Source organism: Helianthus annuus, chromosome 17, assembly GCF_002127325.2.
Source record: "Helianthus annuus cultivar XRQ/B chromosome 17, HanXRQr2.0-SUNRISE, whole genome shotgun sequence".
NCBI lineage: Eukaryota > Viridiplantae > Streptophyta > Magnoliopsida > Asterales > Asteraceae > Helianthus > Helianthus annuus.
This window is the reverse complement of record NC_035449.2, coordinates 156,772,483-156,790,620: the sequence shown is the minus strand read 5'-3', so window position 1 is coordinate 156,790,620 and position 18,138 is coordinate 156,772,483. Positions and strand designations below refer to the sequence as shown.

General features: G+C 41.3%; 1 protein-coding gene and 1 non-coding gene across 3 annotated transcripts; both read left to right on the top strand.

Annotated features, from left to right (window-relative positions):
* Window positions 1-827: 827 nt before the first annotated feature.
* On the top strand, window positions 828-934 carry LOC118489396. Its single transcript, XR_004887415.1, has one exon. It is a non-coding gene; the product is annotated as a small nucleolar RNA R71 (small nucleolar RNA).
* Window positions 935-10,578: 9,644 nt separating this feature from the next.
* On the top strand, window positions 10,579-15,318 carry LOC110925749 (BTB/POZ domain-containing protein POB1). 2 transcript variants are annotated; one of them, XM_022169603.2, is made up of 6 exons: window positions 10,579-11,025; window positions 12,199-12,327; window positions 12,416-12,522; window positions 12,608-12,668; window positions 13,229-13,508; window positions 14,366-15,318. In XM_022169603.2, the coding sequence occupies exons 1-6, from the start codon at window positions 10,782-10,784 to the stop codon at window positions 15,177-15,179; spliced, it is 1,635 nt and encodes a 544-aa protein (XP_022025295.1). In that variant the 5' UTR covers window positions 10,579-10,781; the 3' UTR covers window positions 15,180-15,318. The 2 variants fall into 2 exon arrangements, with proteins under 2 accessions (XP_022025295.1, XP_022025294.1); XM_022169602.2 differs by having other exon boundaries at window positions 10,654-11,025; window positions 12,190-12,327.
* The last annotated feature ends 2,820 nt before the right edge of the window (window positions 15,319-18,138 follow it).

Sequence of the window (18,138 nt, the reverse complement as noted above, 5' to 3'; positions counted from 1 at the left end):
CCTCGGTAGGCGGCGGGCCTTCCGTAGGACCCACGGTGCGGTTCCGTAGTGTTATGAGATGAACTTGCGCCTTTGGATTTGTTTCGGTATTGCTTGGTAACGCGCCTTGTAGTCTCTCGGAGAAATTTTGGGCTAGTTGACTTATTTGTTTTTCGATGTTTTGAATACTAGCTTGTTGATTTCTAAAATTTGATTCTAATTGTAGAAACCTATCCGAGTTTTTCTTTTCAGTGTCGGAGATGAGGCGAGATATAGTATCTTCAAGCCTTTATCGTCCACCTTGTTGTTGAGGGAAATTTTGTGACTCATTTCTTGGTTGTTGAAAGTTTGTTCGTTGGTTTACGCTTTGTTGGTTACTACCATTGCCGGGTTCTCTCCAACCAAGGTTAGGGTGATTTCGCCATCCTTGGTTGTAGGTGCCCGTTAGAGGACCCGACGGCCTAGATCTATTATCAATGTAGTTTACCAATTCTTGTTGATCGTCTGTTTCTTTCATACAACTCCAATTTTCATGTGGCCCACCACACCCTTCACAAGCCATAACCGAGACCGTTTTTGTCATTTCCAACTTTTTAATTTTTGAAGAGAGGGCCTCGATTTGGGCTTGTAAAGAAGTGCTTTCATCAACCTTATGGGCGCCCGGGGCAATAGATTTATTGCCTCGGGGAGTGTGCCACTGAAAATTGGTTTGAGCAATTTCCTCAATTTGATTATATATTTCATGCGGGCGGCGATTACCTAAAAGTCCCCCGGAGCTAGAGTCAAGTGTTTGCCTTGTGTGTGGCAACAACCCATTATAGAAAGTGGATGCTTGTTGCCATATCGCAAGGTCGTGATGTGGACACTTTCGCAATAGTTCCTTGAACCTTTCCCAAGTTTCATATAAGGATTCCCCGTCCTCTTGTGAATATGTATTAATTTCAGTCATTAATTTAGCTATTTTAGCGGGAGGGAAATACTTATATACAAATTTTTGGGCTAGTTCATCCCAGGTGTTTACCGATCCAGCTGGGAGGGCATTAAGCCAAGCTTTTGCTCGGTCTTTTAGTGAAAAAGGAAACATTCGGAGGCGGATGGCGTCATTTGATGCTCCCTTGATCCGAAAGGTATCACGTATTTCTAAGAAATTAGTAATATGTAGATGGGGATCCTCGTCCGCAAGCCCATGAAAGGTTGCAGAGTTTTGAAGCATCTGTATCAAATGCGGCCGAAGTTTGAAGTTATTGGCTTCAACGTTCGGTGCATTGATAGCGGCGCCGAGATTACCTACGGTGGGTCGTAGATAATCCATGAGGGTACGTTGGTCCGCCATTGGAAGTGGGTTCCCCGAAACCTTCTCTTGGTTGTTAGCTTTTAGTCTTTTTCTGAGAAAGCGTTCGGGTTCTTCTAGAGGTTCTTTTATGTCTTTATTAGAACTGGAGCTCATACACTACGTAGAGGTGGCGTCTGGTTCCAAGTCCTGCAACAAAAATAGAAAAGAATGTTGGTCAGAAGGTTCACCACGGCCCCGTGCTCAGTGAACACGGCCCGTGGTCGGAGTTACAGTGATTGTTTTCTGGACCCCTGTTACTGGAGAGTTGGACACGGCCCCGTGTTGCACCGACACGGCCCCGTGGTCAGCCTTCTGTAACTCGGAAAACTAAAAACTGCCAGTAAGACTGCTGGGCATGGCCCGTGTCCGACCAGGCACGGCCCGTGCTGAGCTGTGCAGAAGATGGAAAATTAAGAAAATTCTAAAAAAATAAAAAGAAAATAAAAAATGATTAGGCCGTTGATTCCTAACTTTCTTAAAATCCTTGTGTCCCCGGCAACGGCGCCAAAACTTGATGTGCGTAAGTGTGTATATGTTTTAGGTATATATTTTAAGCCCTTTTTACACTTTAGCCAAGTTTTAAATTTATAAAACACGATATTTACTAACACTAAACACACATATGGGCAAGTGCACCCATCGTGGACGTAGTATAGTGTTGGTAAGATAGCGAGGTCGTCCAAGGACACAAGAGCTTTTAGTACCGGTTTATCCTCAACGTCTAATCAAATCAAAATGTTAGAAAAATATTTTTAAACTAAGAAAATAAAACTAACTAAATGCTGAAAAATAAAATAAAAATAAAAACAGATAGACAAGATGAATCACTTGGATCCGACTCGTGTGTTAGTATAACCTTTGATTATTTTCGCACTTTTGCACTTGTTTAAAAGATTATCTTAGTTATTGTAGTATGCCCCTCTTTTGAAGGCGACGTTACCCTCAACCCAGTAGTTTGAGTCAGCAAGGATACAATCCTAAAGGGTCGGATTATTGAAAGATAATTAATTAAGTTATTAATGCAAATTATGGTAGGCCCCTCTTTTGGAGGTGACGTTACCCTCGACTAAGTAGTCGAGTCAGCAGGGATACAGTCCTAAATAGCCGGGTTATAGTATTAATAGTAGTTAACTTATGAGGGGATCAAAGAGTTTGGACCCCCGCTATCCAATACCTTTGGGTATTGAAGGAGGTCCTACTAAATTTGACCCAGGTCCCTTGCAGGACCTCTAAACGCTGAACAAGGGCAAGACCGTTACCAAACCGTTCCCTTAACCCCCGACCAGGTAGCCAACATACCTCCATATAGACCGTGGAGATATGAATGGTGAAAATCTTTTATTTTATATAGACAGTAAAATAATGCCAAGACACCACGGACAAACGATAAGGAAGAATCACCTTCAACATAAGAAACTAGTTATTAAAGTCATTATTACAAAACCAATTAAGAAGTGCAAAAGATTAAAAATAAAAAGTATTATACTAAACACTTGTCTTCACTAAGTGATGTAAGAGACTTAGGCAAACATGGCCTTGATTGTCAAGAACTCTTATGATCAATCTTGGATCCCGAGACGACTCACACACTCTATGATGGACAATGGATGATGGTGGTGGATGATGGTGTTGTGATGGTGGTGGGTGGTGGATGAAGTGTGAGAGAGGTGGTATGCCAAGGGATGAGTTGCAATGGATCCAAGCACTCCTATTTATAGGCTGAGCAGAAGCCTGGGCACGGCCCCGCGTCCGCTGGGCACGGCCCCGTGCCCGTCTAACACTATCTCTCCTCATTAATTGTAATTCGCAATTACATTTAATGCGCCTGCAGTACTTTGGGCACGCCCCCGTGTTCACTGGGCACGACCCCGTGGTGAGCAATAGAAGCTTCTACAGGTTTGTCTTTTCTGCTGCTTCTTGTGCACGGCCCCGTGCTCGCTGAGCACGAGGCGTGTTCAGTCTTCTGCCTTCTCTGTTTTGCTTGGGAGGATGCTGTCGGGGAGTCGGGCAATCCACTTTTGTTCCTTTTCTTGTATTTATGTTAGATTTAGCTGTCTTTTTGCTTCTTCTGTTATTTGAGCTCATTTAATCCTGAAAATACAAAAAGAAGACAAAAATACACTTTTTCCAACATTAGTACTTAAAAAGGGTTAGTTTTATGCCTTATTTGATGTAATTTATATGTTGCATTTTACACACATCACTTACGTAAACAGAACTTTGCCTTCTTGGCCCACGTGGTGGAATGAAAGGGCAAGGGGAAGAACATAAGCGACGTTTCAGTAGTGTGTGATTTTCCTGACGTCTTCCCTGAAGATCTTCCTAGTCTTCCTCCTCCTTGATCCGTTGACTTTCGTATTGATCTCATACCTGGTGCGACTTCTGTCGCCAAGGCTCCTTACCGACTTGCACCTTCCGAGATGCAAGAACTATCTAGTCAACTGCAAGAACTGCTCGACAGGGGATTCATTCGTCCAAGTACCTCTTCGTGGGGTGCTCCTGTGCTATTCGTCAAGAAGAAAGATGGTTCGTTTCGTATGTATATCGACTACCGTGAACTTAATAAGCTTACCGTTAAGAATCATTATCCTTTCCCTCGTATTGATGATCTATTCGACCAAGTACAACGCGCGTCCTGTTTCTCAAAGATTGACCTTCGATCTGGTTATCATCAGCTCCGTGTTCTCGAAGATGATGTACCCAAAACCGCTTTTCATACTCGCTATGGACACTATGAGTTCGTGGTCATGCCTTTTGGCTTGATCAACGCACCCGCTGTGTTCATGGATCTCATGAACCGTGTTTGTAAACCTTATTTGGATCATTTTGTGTAGTCTTTATTGATGATATACTCATTTACTCGAAATCTAAAGCTAATCATGCTCGTCATTTACGCTTGATGCTTGAGTTGCTACGTGGTGAACGCTTATATGCTAAATTCTCTAAGTGTGAGTTTTGGATTGACGAAGTACAATTTCTTGGTCATGTTGTTAGTAAGCAAGGTATTCATGTTGACCCATCTAAAATCGAAGCTGCGAAGAATTGGAGTACGCCTAAATCCGCATCTGAGATTCGTTCCTTCTTAGGATTGGCGGGTTATTACTGCCGATTCATCTCGGACTTCTCTAAGATTGTCGTTCCTCTCACTTCGTTGACTCAGAAAGAGAAACCTTTTGCTTGGGGTCCCGAGCAAGAGGAATCTTTTCAGACTCTTAAGACCCTTTTGTGTAACGCTCCTGTTCTTACTCTCCCCGATGGGAATGACGATTTCATGGTATATTGTGATGCCTCGAATCGTGGCTTGGGCTGTGTGCTCATGCAGCGGGATAAGGTTATTGCTTATGCCTCTCGTCAACTCAAGATACATGAGAAAAACTATACTACTCACGATCTGGAGCTTGGTGCAGTTATGTTTGCGTTAAAGATTTGGCGACACTACCTATATGGTACTAAGTGTGTGGTTTTCACTGACCATAAGAGCCTTCAACATATCTTTAACCAAAAGGAACTGAACATGCGACAGAGGCGTTGGGTGGAACTGCTTAACGACTACGACTGCGAAATTCGCTATCGTCCTGTAAAGGCGAATATCGTGGCCGATGCTCTTAGTCGTAAGACTCATGTTAATGCTATTCGTGGTTATCATATCTCTAGTGATCTACATACTTGTATTCGTGAAGCTCAGTATTCGTCAGCTAATGAAGGTAGTTATTTATTGAAATATGTGGTGCTACTGTGGATCAACTCAAAACTAAGTCTGATGGACTTCAATACTATCTCAATCGCATCTGGGTGCCAGATCGCGATAACCTCCATGAACTCATTATGAATGAGGCCCACAAATCCCGTTACTCTATTCATCCAGGTGCCGATAAGATGCACCATGATTTGCGTATGACTTATTGGTGGCCTGGTATGAAGAAGGACATTGCTGCTTACGTCTCAAAATGCCTTACCTGCACGAAGGTTAAGGCTGAACATCAACGTCCTTCAGGACTCTTAGAACAACCTGAAATCCCTGTTTGGAAATGGGATAGCATTGCTATGGACTTTATTACCAAGCTAGTGAGCTACCCCGTACACCTACTGGTCATGATAGTATTTGGGTGATCATTGAACGTTTGACCAAATCCGCCCACTTTCTTCCTATTCACGAGGATTATAAAGTGGAGAAACTTGCTCAAATCTATACCGATGAGGTTATATGCCGTCATGGCATACCTCTCGACATAATCTCTGACCGTAATGGTCGTTTTACTTCACGTCTTTGGCAAACCTTTCAATCCGCTATGGGTTCTCACTTGAATCTTAGCACGGCCTTTCATCCTCAAACGGATGGACAGACCGAGCGTACTATTCAAACCCTAGAGGATATGCTCCGTTTTTGTGTCATCGACTTTGGTGGTAACTGGGATATACATTTACCATTGATTGAGTTCTCGTACAACAACAGCTATCATTCCAGTATTCTCCTCTTAGTTGTCATGAGGTTGGTGACAAGCAACTTACCAGCCCTGAAATCATTCAAGAGACAACGGATAAGATTCTTCAGATCCGTGAAAACTTGATCAAGGCTAGGAGCAGACAAAAGAGCTATGCTGCGCAAGCATCTGGAAATTGATGTTAGTGATCGGGTTCTTCTCATGGTATCTCCCTGGAAGGGAGTAGTTCGTTTTGGTAAGAAGGGAAAGCTCGCTCCTCGCTATGTGGATCCTTTCACGATACTTGAAAGGATTGGCAAGGTGGCGTACAGACTCGACCTACCACAAGAACTAAACAATGTACATCCAGTGTTCCACTTATCTAACCAATGTAAATGCCTAGCCGACGAGGAACTGAAAGTTCCCCTCGAAGACTTGCAAATAAATGAAGCTTTACACTTCGTGGAGAAACCGGTCGAAATCATGGATCGAGGCGTCAAGCGATTAAGGTGCAACAAAATTTCCATCGTCAAGGTTCGATGGGAAGGAAAGCGTGGCGCTGAATTCACTTGGGAGCTCGAAAGTGAGATGAAGACCAAGTATCCGCAGCTCTTCGAGCAGTCTTCCTCTTAGATTTCGGGGACGAAATCTCCTAAAGGAGGGGAGACTATAACGCCTGCGTCCCTGAACTTTTAGCTATTGTCAGTTTTAGTCCTTAGACTATGCGACCCTTGACACTTTTGACACTTGTGAATCTTTGTGCTATGAAACTTGAATCTTGTTGATACTTGATACTTAATTCTAGAGACTTGATTCTTGATGCTTAACTCTAGACACTTGATTCTTAATACTATGAAACTAGATTCTTGATGCTTGATTCTTGATACTTGATTCTTGAGACTTGATTCTTGATACTTGATTCTTGAGGCTTGATTCATGATACTTGATACTTGGAAGCAAGATTCTTGATTCTTGATACTTGATACTTGGTACTTGACTCTTGAGACTCTGAAACTTGAGACTTGGTTGAACGAGAGACTGGAGACTTGTCACTTGTGGAAACTCGGAAACTTGGAAACTTTTGTGCTAATGATATAATCTAATTATGTAATACTATTACACAATAATACGCAACGCTTAATCTAACTCGCAAAATGAACCAAAGACGGGAAAAATGGCAAAGGATTGGACTGCCCAAATGGCAATCCGATCGGATGACCATCCGATCGGAGGGCCATTCGATCGGAGGGCCATTCGATCGAACAGCCATCTGATCCATTTGCCACACCGCCTTAACTCCTCTCTTAGACTATAAATAGGACCTGTCACATCATTCATCACCGATGTGACAGTCTCTTTCTGCCCAGACGCACGCCCTCTCACTCTCAAGCACTTTTCTTCCATTTCCCGGCGATTTCGGTATGTTTTACACTCGATTCTTGTACAACCTTAATCTTTACACACTTCTACACATGATCCTTCTTCGAAATCACACTTTTCACCGTGAAATCTCTGAGATTTGAGCTCTTGAGGATTACGTCATCATGGCGGTTGGTACAAACGGTTGAGTGATGTCATTCCGGTCAAGATCTAGCTCAGATCTAAGGAATTTCATGTGCTTTTGCACCAAATCTTTACAAAATCTAAGCTTTTCGGTTGATTTCATGCTCACTTTCAAACTTTCTTAAACTTTTTATCTAAAACGATAGAATCTAGATCCAAACGGGCTGTAGACTTGATGATTAGTCTAGAGTCGGCTTGGAAATGGATCATCGCAAGAGAAGCTGGCCGGATTACGGATTCAGACATGAACACCGTCAAGAACAGACCACTAATCGGACGGGGTGATTCCCATCCGATCAGACAGGCTGAGCCTTGACGTGTACACCGTTGTCTCAATACGTACCATTCCGTCATCGTGGAACTCGGAACTTAGAAACTTTACAAGGTTGTTAAAGGAAACAAGGTCATGTCAATCGAATGGCAATCCGATCGGACTGCCGTCCGATCGAATGGCCATCCGATCGGGTGACATGTGCCTTACTACCTTTGACACTTGAACTATTTTAAATCAGAAACTTCGAACTTTGAAACTTGCACACGAAGGGTCATTCGACCGAACGACCATCGAACGGCCATCCGATCGGATGACCATCTGATCGAATGACTTGATATCTTGCTGCAATGAACACTTTAAAAGCTTAAACATTTTGGAAACTCATCTTTAGATCGAATGACCATTCGATCGAATGGCTATCCGTACGGATGACCATCCGATCGGATGGCGATCCGTCTGAATCACATAAGTCATCCGACCGGATGACCATCCGTCCGGATGGCCATCCGATCAGGTGACTGATCCTACACTTTGCACGATTCTCGTTATTCTGCTCGACGCTTATCTATTGTACTCTAATCAAGCTAATCCTAAGAGCTCTATTTGATCCAATAACAGTTTACTGTTAAGCAATCATTGTGAGTATACTCGATCCCTTTTCGTTTTAAACTTTTGGGATGCAACATGTATTCTATGAAACTTGAAACTTTTGAATCTAAACTCTATCCTTTGTGAATGTGAAACTTGATACTTGTGATTCTTGATGCTATGTGAACGTTTAATCCTTGTGTATAGTTCCGCCTTAACAATAGTAGCGCTATAGGAAGATGCACCTCCCCATTATTCTCGGGGGTATTGTTAGGAGGATTCTATTTGCTTTCCTTGATTCTTGGGAAAGTGGTTAAAGCATCGGGACACTTGGGCTATCAGTTGGACTGCGAACACTAGCATGACTGAAACTATTTTATCGTTTACATGATGGATATGAGTCTTTTTAATCTATTATGCTATATACTCAAACGTGTATACTCGCCAGTACGTTTTTGTATTGACTTTATTTTAATATATGTTGCTGGCTGATAGGATGCTACGATCAAGAAACTTGCTAGGATGCTGCTTAGAAACACATCATATTTAAACTAAAAACTTTGAGGCAATGTTGATGTTTTGTATTCTGATACTATGTGTTTGTGGTTGATGTTTGTTTTTAGACTATTTGCATGAAATCAATTAATTACTATTGAACCTATTAGTGTTATGGAAACTCATGATCAATCTGAACGCTTAGTGACGCACCCCGATGTTTCCGTCATTAGTTGGGGTGTGACAGATGCAACTGGAACTCGTTGGAGGGAAGATAACATTTTTTTTTTGGAAATAAGGGATAAGAGTGTCAATCACCTCTAAACACATAAAATTGCAATTTACTTAATTTAGTATTGTTATTATTGGAGTAAACTTACAAAATGTTACATGAGGTTTGGTCACTTTTTCCACTTTAGTTCAAAACTCAAACTTTTTAAATCTAGGTCCCTGTGGTTTTAATTTTGTTGTCATTTTCATTAAAAAGTAAAATCTGGTCAGATTTTTCAGTTAACATCCAGTTTTTGTTGTCTTTTTCTTCCCTTTAAATGAAGGGCAAAATGGTTAGATTTTTCTAATTTGTTATAATAAATCGTTAAAAGACCAATTTGCTCTTCATTAAGGGAGAAAAAAGACAAAAAAAACTAGATATTAACTGAAAAAATCTGACTATATTTTGATTTTGAATGGAAATGACAACAAAAATTGAAATCACAGGGACCTATATTCAAAAGGTTTAAGTTTTGCATAAAGTGATAAAAGTGACCAAACCTTAGGGACATTTTGACAGTTTAGCCTTGTTATTAAAGCATCACAATAAAAACCCCTTTTTTTATTTTTTAAAGAGAGAGAAAGTGATGTTTAGGAGATAGAGTGTGATGATGTATGTGAGTAAAAATGAGAAAAAATAGAGGAAAAAAGGTTATGTGAGTGTAAGGTCCTAGGGTGTACCTTAACATCTAGGGTGTTAACGATAACATGGCTTGTTAACCTGTATTACAAACCACTCCCTCCTTATGTTAAGGGATGTTAAACATATTATATGTTAACATGATGTTAAGAGATTGTCTTAATTTGTTTTCCTTTTTTACACCCTAACCATTAAAAGTTTTTACACCCAAACCATTAAAAGAATTAAGTTAAGGAGATTAAACCATTTCTTTGATGTTAAGAAGAGTTAAAAAGTATACCCAAGGCCTAATATAGGAGAGAGGAGAGCTAAGGGGGGACAGTGTGATCTCGGTAAGTGGCTTCGGGGAAGAAGTTTACCGAGTGGGGAATGATCGTCGACACTAATTCAGTGAGTGGGGACATGGTAATTCGGTGTATACTCACCACTGCGAGGAAGAGGAGGGAAGGATGAGAGAGGGGGTTTAATGGTGGGTCACAACCCCTTTCAACCAATCAATTCTTTTTTTAATTTTTTACCACTCTGTAGGTGTTTGAATCATTGCCGGTGATTGAGTGCAAAATGAGGAGTGAAATGAGGACCTATCATAGCATGATATCATTGGGTAGAGAATGATTCAAACACCCTAAAGTGTTTGAATCATACCATCCATCCTAAGACCATGCGTAGTGGGCAATATTCACCCTTAGGCGTTTTGCGTCGTGTGGCAGCCCAGTCAGCAATGAGGCATTATTGGGCGTTTTCTAAAATGGGTGTAGTGGGGATGGGTCATTATTGGGCATTATGTTTTGTAGTAAAATAAAATAAAAAAAACATTTAAAAATCTTATTGGCCAAGCAAATGGAAGCTGAAATGTGATTGGACAACAAAAGCCCCTTTAGACGTGATTTAAAAAACGCTCATAAAACAAAACTACCAAACACACCCATTCGTAGTAGGGATGGGGGCGATATGAGCGTGATTGAGCTCCAAAAACACCCAAATTTATAACCACTACGACAAAAGAGAGAAAGAAGGGGATTGGTTGGGGGAGTTGACAACTAGAAGCCTTAAAAACAAAAATGCCCCTTGGGATGCTCTTATTTTATTATTTTGCACCAAAACTGTCTTCTTCCGTACGCGCAAACTATATCATCACGTTTCATTCACCCTATTCTCTTCATCCCATATAACAACAAATTAGGGTTTCTGAAATCTCCCAAATTCATTCCAAACTCAATGAAAAATTCAAAACTGGATCCATACGATCGTAAAACTTCCGTCATGACCTCCGATTTTTCTCCTGAAGGCCCCGGCGACTTCGGTTTTGCGTTCAACGACAGCAATTTCTCCGATCGTGTTCTTCACATCGAGATCGTTTCGGAGCCACTTGATTCTGCACACGACGGTGATGGATGTGCGAGCCTCTCCGATTGGGCTAGGAATCGGAAACGCCGAAGAGAAGATATTAAAAAGGAAACTGGTGAGTTATTATTGTTATTATTATTGTTGTCATTGGTAGTTTTTGAAATTAGACATGATTGATGCATATATTATTGATTTAGATGTGCAATTGTTATGTTTTTTGTTTGTTATTGTGAAATTTTGTTAGTATTTGTTGATTTATTTGTAGTTGTTGTTGTATATGGATTATTGGCTGCATAATGGTGCTCATTAGACCCAAATTAACTAATATAGTGATTGAATGTTGAGTAATATGATTCAGTCCTTATTATTGACAAAATGTAGCTGGTTAGAAATAGATGTAGTTACAGCCTTATAGGCATAGTAGTGATTAGTGAAAGTTGTGATCTGCAAAGGGTTTGTTTGTCGTGTAGGCACAACGCTTGAGAAACTGCGATAGTAGGGAAAAAGTAATGTGATACGCATATAATATTTTAAAATTAAATACCATTTACAAGTGTAATAGAAGCATGTAAGAGAATTGCCAACTGGAATTCTTCGGTTTATACCAGAAGCGATAAGAATTCACAAAAAGACATTGGTGATTTTAGAGTCAACAATCATTTTATGCGGTAGAGAATTAGAGATTTACGTGAAGTCAGAGTGAAGGTTAGGAAGCACTGAGTTCACACTGGGGTAAGCTAATCTAATCCTGGACCCAGAGTCAAGGGGCAAGCGCTTTTGAGGGGCTCAGGGCAGCACGCTGAAACCTAAACGAATGGCATGTCAAGAGAAATCCTGGATCTCGCCTCACCTCACCTCACCTCACCTCACCTGTGTTTGGTTGGAAACACACGCTTTTGTTGCTCCTAGAGGAAGAACCTTGTCTCACCCTCACCTCACCTCGCATACTCACATGTGTTTTGTGCGCTTTTGGCTACGATGGTTTTGGGCTTTTCTTCATAAATGGGATTCAAGGTAGTTCAGTGCTGAGTACCCTGGTGGTTGCTTATCGACTATTGATTTATCATCGTTTAGTACTGCATGAATGTTCTGACTTTTGACTTGTGTGTAGTTTAATTTGAATAACGAGGTGTCAAGTGTAAATATGTTTAATGTGTCAGGCTGGGTGGGGTGCTTTGTTTCATTATTTGTGCTTCTATTCTAGTGATTGAAGATGTGGCTCATGATGGAAATTCTTAGTAAAGCAGGTGCTTTGCTTTGTGCTTTATTAAATTTTTAGTTTTTACAGCTGTCGACATTGCTGCTGGTTATCCAGAGGAACAACTTCTCTATCAACCTGATCATCTTCCTGATGATGATGTAGACGCTGAAAATCCAGATGAAGAGCCCGCAGAAATGGTTGAAGAAGCACCATCAGGTACCACTCAGTATCATTTGTTTTTTTGATTTTCGTTTTCCGTTTCATATAAACTTAATATTTCTACAAGTATTGCTTTTAATTTCAGATGATGATGATTCAAATGGGGCAATGGAGTGTTCAACAGTAGTAAGAGTTGAAACTTTACATATTAGCTCTCCTATTTTAGCTGCAAGAAGCCCATTTTTCTACGAGGTGATATTTCAATGTTCGAGTGTATTTATTTTCTCTGAATTCATGATTTTGTTTCTTGTTTTTTATGTTTTAAACTTCCATGCAGCTTTTTTCAAATGGGACGAAAGAGTCAGGACGCCATATAAACTTGCGAATCAATGCCTCGGGTTTGTAATTTATAGTTATTATTTATATTTGGAGTAAAATGCCATTTTCGTCCCTGAGGTTTGGCCAGTTTTGCAATTTTCGTCCAAAGGTTTGTTGTTCCGCATCTGGATCCAAAAGGTTTGAAATCTTGCCATTTTCATCTGTCTCATGAACTCCATCCATTTTTCTCCGTTAAGTCAGGGATATTTTCGTCTTTTTACCTACTTGTTTTTGTTTTTTGTTTAGTAAGGGTATTTTGTATACTTGTACATTATGTTAAATGCTTGTACATAAAGTGAAAAACACTGAATTGCCCTTAAGTTAACAAAAAGACGGAAATACCCCTGACTTCATGGAGAAAAATGGATGAAGTTAACAAGACGGATGAAAATGGCAAGATTTTAAACCTTTTGGATCCAGATGCGGAAAAACACACCTTTGGAAGAAAGTCACAAAACTGGCTAAACCTCAGGGCCGAAAATGCCATTTTACTCTTATATTTGTTAAGCTTTTTACATTTGTTTTTTGTTTATGCTTCATTTAACATTGACTTTGTCTTTGACTTCTGGCTTTCAAACAGAAGAAGCTGCCCTCATGGAACTCTTGAACTTTATGTATAGCAATAACTTGACAGTTTCTTCGGCTCCTGCACTGCTGGATGTGCTAATGGCTGCCGACAAGTTTAAGGTTGCTTCATGCATGAGATATTGCAGTCATTTACTGAGAAACCTGCCAATGACACCTGAATCTGCAATACTTTATCTTGAACTTCCTTCAAGTGTTTTAATGGCTGAAGCCGTTCAACCATTAACTGCTGCTGCCAAACAGTTCCTTGCTGTCCGTTACAAAGACATAACCAAGTAAGAATCTTGAATATAAATGCTAAATGTTAAATTGTCAATGCATGATATAAATTATCCAAGCCTGTAAACGAACTTAACGTTCGTGAGTGGAAAGTTCCTCTATAAACAAACGAGTTAACATGAACAAAATAATCTGTTTATTAATTTAAACGAACGAACATGAACGCTTGCCTTGTTCGTTCATTTACGTTTGTTTACATTCCCGTAAACAAATTTAAACGAGGCAGCTTTGCTCAGCTTGAGCTCGAAGTTAAACGAGCCTAAGAACAAGCCAACGAGCTGAGCCGAGCCATGACTCGAGTCGAGGTTGGCTCGAGCTTGGCTCGGTTACAAAATGAGCCGCTAGGCTCAGATCCTTTCAAATCGAGTTTTTTCCACCAAGCCGCGAGCTTTTGAACACCTCTACGTGTACATTTGTTCATTACATTCATTCATTTACGTTTAGTTTTGTTTGTTCATTTACCTTCATTCGTTTACATATTTGTTTTAAATTAATTATTAACTATAAGTAAAATACTATTTGGCCCATCATTTATCAACCCTATCAACTTTTATAATCAAGCCTTATTGACCAACGAACAAACACGTTCATATATTGTGTTTATGTTCATTTGTTTACTTTCGTATAAAATATTAGTGAACGGACATGAACACGAACACGAACACAATTCACTTTTTCTTAACGAAGGGACGTGAACACATTCGTTTCTTAATGAACGGATACAAACAAGAAAATCAGTTCGTTTAGCTGTTCGTGTTTGTTTATTTGTTCAGTTGAAGTTAAACGAATGAGCCTGTCTTTCTTCATGCTCGTTCATTTTACTTGCATGCGTTTTTTTTTAAAAAATTGGTAGGTTTCAAGATGAGGTTCTTAAATTGCCACTTTCTGGTGTGGAGGCGATTATATCTAGTGACGATCTTCATGTGGCATCGGAGGACATTGTTTTTGATTTTGTTCTTAAATGGGTTCGGGCTCACTACCCCAATTTAGAGGACCGTCGTCAGATTCTTGGGGCCCACCTTGCAAAGTATATCCGCTTCCCTTATATGACATGCAGAAAGCTTAGAAAAGTCATGACTTGCACCGACTTTGACCCGGACTTTGCTCAAAAGGTAGTAACGGAAGCACTTTTTTTCAAAGCCGATGCCCCACACAAACAACGTTCATATATCAGCGATGAAAACTCTAATCTTCACCATCGGTTCATAGAACGGGCCTACAAGTACTTGCCTGTTAAGGTGGTTGAATTCGAACAACCACGGCCACAGTGTGTGGTGTACTTAGATTTAAAACACGAGGAGTGCGCACGCTTGTTTCCATCGGGCCGGGTTTATTCCCAAGCGTTTCACTTGAGTGGTCAAGGGTTTTTCTTGTCGGCCCATTGTAACATGGACCAACAAAGCTCGTTCCACTGTTTCGGGCTCTTTTTGGGTATGCAGGAAAAAGGGTCGGTTTCTTTTGCGGTTGACTACGAGTTTTCAGCGAGGTCAAAGCCTGGGGAAGAGTTTGTTAGCAAATATAAAGGGACTTACGTATTTACAGGGGGCAAAGCTGTTGGGTACCGTAATTTGTTTGCAACTCCGTGGACTTCGTTTATAGGGGAAGACAGTGTTCACTTTATTGATGGCCTTCTTCATCTAAAGGCTGAGCTTACTATTAGGCACTGAGAAACTAACAAGCAACAAACTTTTCTATTGCTACAAAGGTACAAATTGTTTTAACAAAATAGCGGTAGTTTAACGAAACCGAGTGATGAAATGTAAATCGTATCGGGTATTTTAATGATATCTTTTTTTTTTTTTTTTTTTTTGCGACTTGTTTTTGGTGTAAATGAAATAGTCTGGCAAATTTTCTAGACATTGTTCTAGGCCATGTTGATCCAGCTTTTGGTACAAATGCAGGTTCAAAACTAGTTTGATCCACAAAAGAGCATACTTCTAAGCTTACTATGTGAAAGAAATGATTGATTGCACAGATATTATGTGAAAAAATGGCTATTTACAAAAAAAGGTTATTAGAATTAAATAATCGGTCGTTGATGAGATGTAGTTCACATATGATTTAGTAACTTTGAATGCACATAATTATGTTTGTATACAAGTTAGCTAATAGTTTATAGGTTTGAGTTCTCTTTGTTATGAGCTTCAAAATGATGCATATTGTTTAAGAAATTAATAGTTAAAGAAAACTACTAAGAAAACATTAGTGGTGATCATTTAAAAAAAAATATGTATTTAAGATTGAGATGAACACATTTGAATAAGAAATTTTACACTTTTAACTGAAATATTGGGGGGCGTGGGGGAGCGGGTGCACTCTAGGGTGTTAACTAAGCTACGCCCCTTGTCTCGTTCATCTTCTCTGTGGATGAACAACCGTTCCAAAACCACTAGACACATTAATAAATGATGTTTTGTCGATTCCAAGTCCTTCCAAGTTCAAGATTCGTTTTACCATGTGATTCAAGTTAAACAATCAAAACACCTTTTCACCTTATCATGGAATATAGATATACGATGTAAACATTAACTGCAAAATTTCATAATGTATTACCTATATGTAGGCTCCATGAGCATATGATAAGTGTTACCATCATCAAGAGACCCTGTGACGATACCTACCCATTTACTATTTGTTATGGTGTGTGAAGGTGTATGGTTCCAAATCTCGCACCAGACTTAGGCGCGAGTGGCCATCACCCAGCTCAATACCCCTGTCGACAAGGATTCATCTGCGTTCGTGAGGGTAACGCACGAACCCAATTTGCTGTCCCAATCGGCCAAGTGATGAGAAGACTTACCTTGTGTATGAAAACGACAGTTTTCGTCACCACAAGAGATGTGGTAACCGCTGCGGTTACCGCATATGGCAATGCAGCTCAAAACCGCATCACACAGTCCCACAAGTGGCACTGCCACTTTTGACTTCAGTGACAAAGTCAGCAAGTGGCCTGTCCGGGCATTGATGACGGTTAGCTGCCCAACACACTTGCAAGAAAGGCTGGCTGACAGACTAACAACCGCAGCAGGACGTGGCATCACTACAGGAAGCGTCCAACGCCTCCGTGACCTGCGCTTCTGACACACCTGCAAAAGGCTACGCGTTGTCGGTCTAGCCACTTAATTACCCTCCTTCGCTCTTCGGCTATAAATACCCATCCCGGACCAGGTTTGAGGTAATGCTAATCTGCTCTCTCTCATATACTACTCAAACATACACTTTGCTCTCAAACAAATACTGATTCTCACGCCGGAGAGTGGTAACAAGGAGCACCCCCTACCCCATCCTCCTTGTTACGAGTCACTTGTACAGGAGACATGTTAGAGGACGGTTCAGCCATTGATCTCGGAAAGAAGGGATTAACCCTACTTGACGAGACTAATGACTTAACCTCCCCGGTTAACCACTGTTTCATCATTGGCACCCACCGCTGCTCTTAGCACTTTTTCCATCTCTTCCTTCTTAAAGATCATGTCAGATCATCAGATTCATCCTACGGGGGAAACCGTTGCCCCAATAAACGTAGGGCAAACGGGAAACACTCTCCCTAGCCAACAAATAGGCCACGTCACCACATCTACACATACTGGTAATCCCCCGTGTATGTGTTGGATTTTTCACAGTACGCATCAGTACTGCCACCAGGAGTCGATCTTCACTCCTGGTACGTGCAACAACAAGCTGCTCTAAATACAGCTTATGATGCACAGGCTTGCGCAAGCACCCGGAGGGCCCACACCAGGCCCATTCAAACTCGCACCCCGTGTTCTATAATACGAGGAGCAAGCGCCAACACATCCCACATCCCGGGAGAGGCGCGGACCGCACGGACCCTCCTACGTGAGTGTCCGTACGCTCGATGAAGGGGATTCCACTTACGGATCCCGGGCCAGAGCAACAGCGCACGAGCGCCTTGGCCCACCTAGAGAATACAGGAGAGAATCAACTACTCGCTGACGATCCGAAGTACTAAGCCGTCTTGGGCCACATCCCAACGACGAGGCATACGATCGAATCGACCCGGACGACTACACGTACTGTGGGGATTCCCAGATGGCGTACAGTCAGTTTGGGGACTACGATTACTATACCACTGCGCAACCCCCCACAACATATGATCGCGCTGCAAAGCATGATCACCGTTCGGTCTACAGACCGAAGTCAGCAGCCGGCAACTCCAAGTTCACCAAGGAGATTGCCTTGGCTCGCCTGATGAGAGCCAAACTCCCGCCAAGTGTGGGAAAATACAATGGCTCGTCGGACCCCGATGACCATATGGTTGTATTTACCAGCGCCGGTCTCGTTGGCGGCTAGGCGCACCCTTTGTGATGCCATTTATTTGTCCAGACCCTCACGAGAACCGCGAGGGTTTGGTTCGATTCTTTGCCAGTGGGATCACTGGCCTCATTTGACGACTTGCAAGAAAAATTTCTTACACACTTTAGCAAGCAGCGACGTCACGAGGACGACACGACAGACGTCATGAACATCTGGCACAAAGATAATGAAGGCTTGGAAGCTTTCATTACCCGTTATAATAAGTAATGCCTCGAAATCGGCAAGGTAACAGACCAGCTTGCTCGTAGTCATTTCATCAGAGTGGTCAAAAATGATGAAATGATCATG

What these genes read in the sequence shown, in the direction of transcription:
- LOC110925749 (XM_022169602.2), top strand. Translation starts at nt 10,782, where the DNA reads ATGAAAAATTCAAAACTGGATCCATACGATCGTAAAACTTCCGTCATG. An exon ending in GAAGCCCATTTTTCTACGAG is followed by an intron (nt 12,523 to 12,607) that starts GTGATATTTCAA and finishes ACTTCCATGCAG; the next exon opens with CTTTTTTCAAATGGGACGAA. An exon ending in CGTTACAAAGACATAACCAA is followed by an intron (nt 13,509 to 14,365) that starts GTAAGAATCTTG and finishes AAAAATTGGTAG; the next exon opens with GTTTCAAGATGAGGTTCTTA.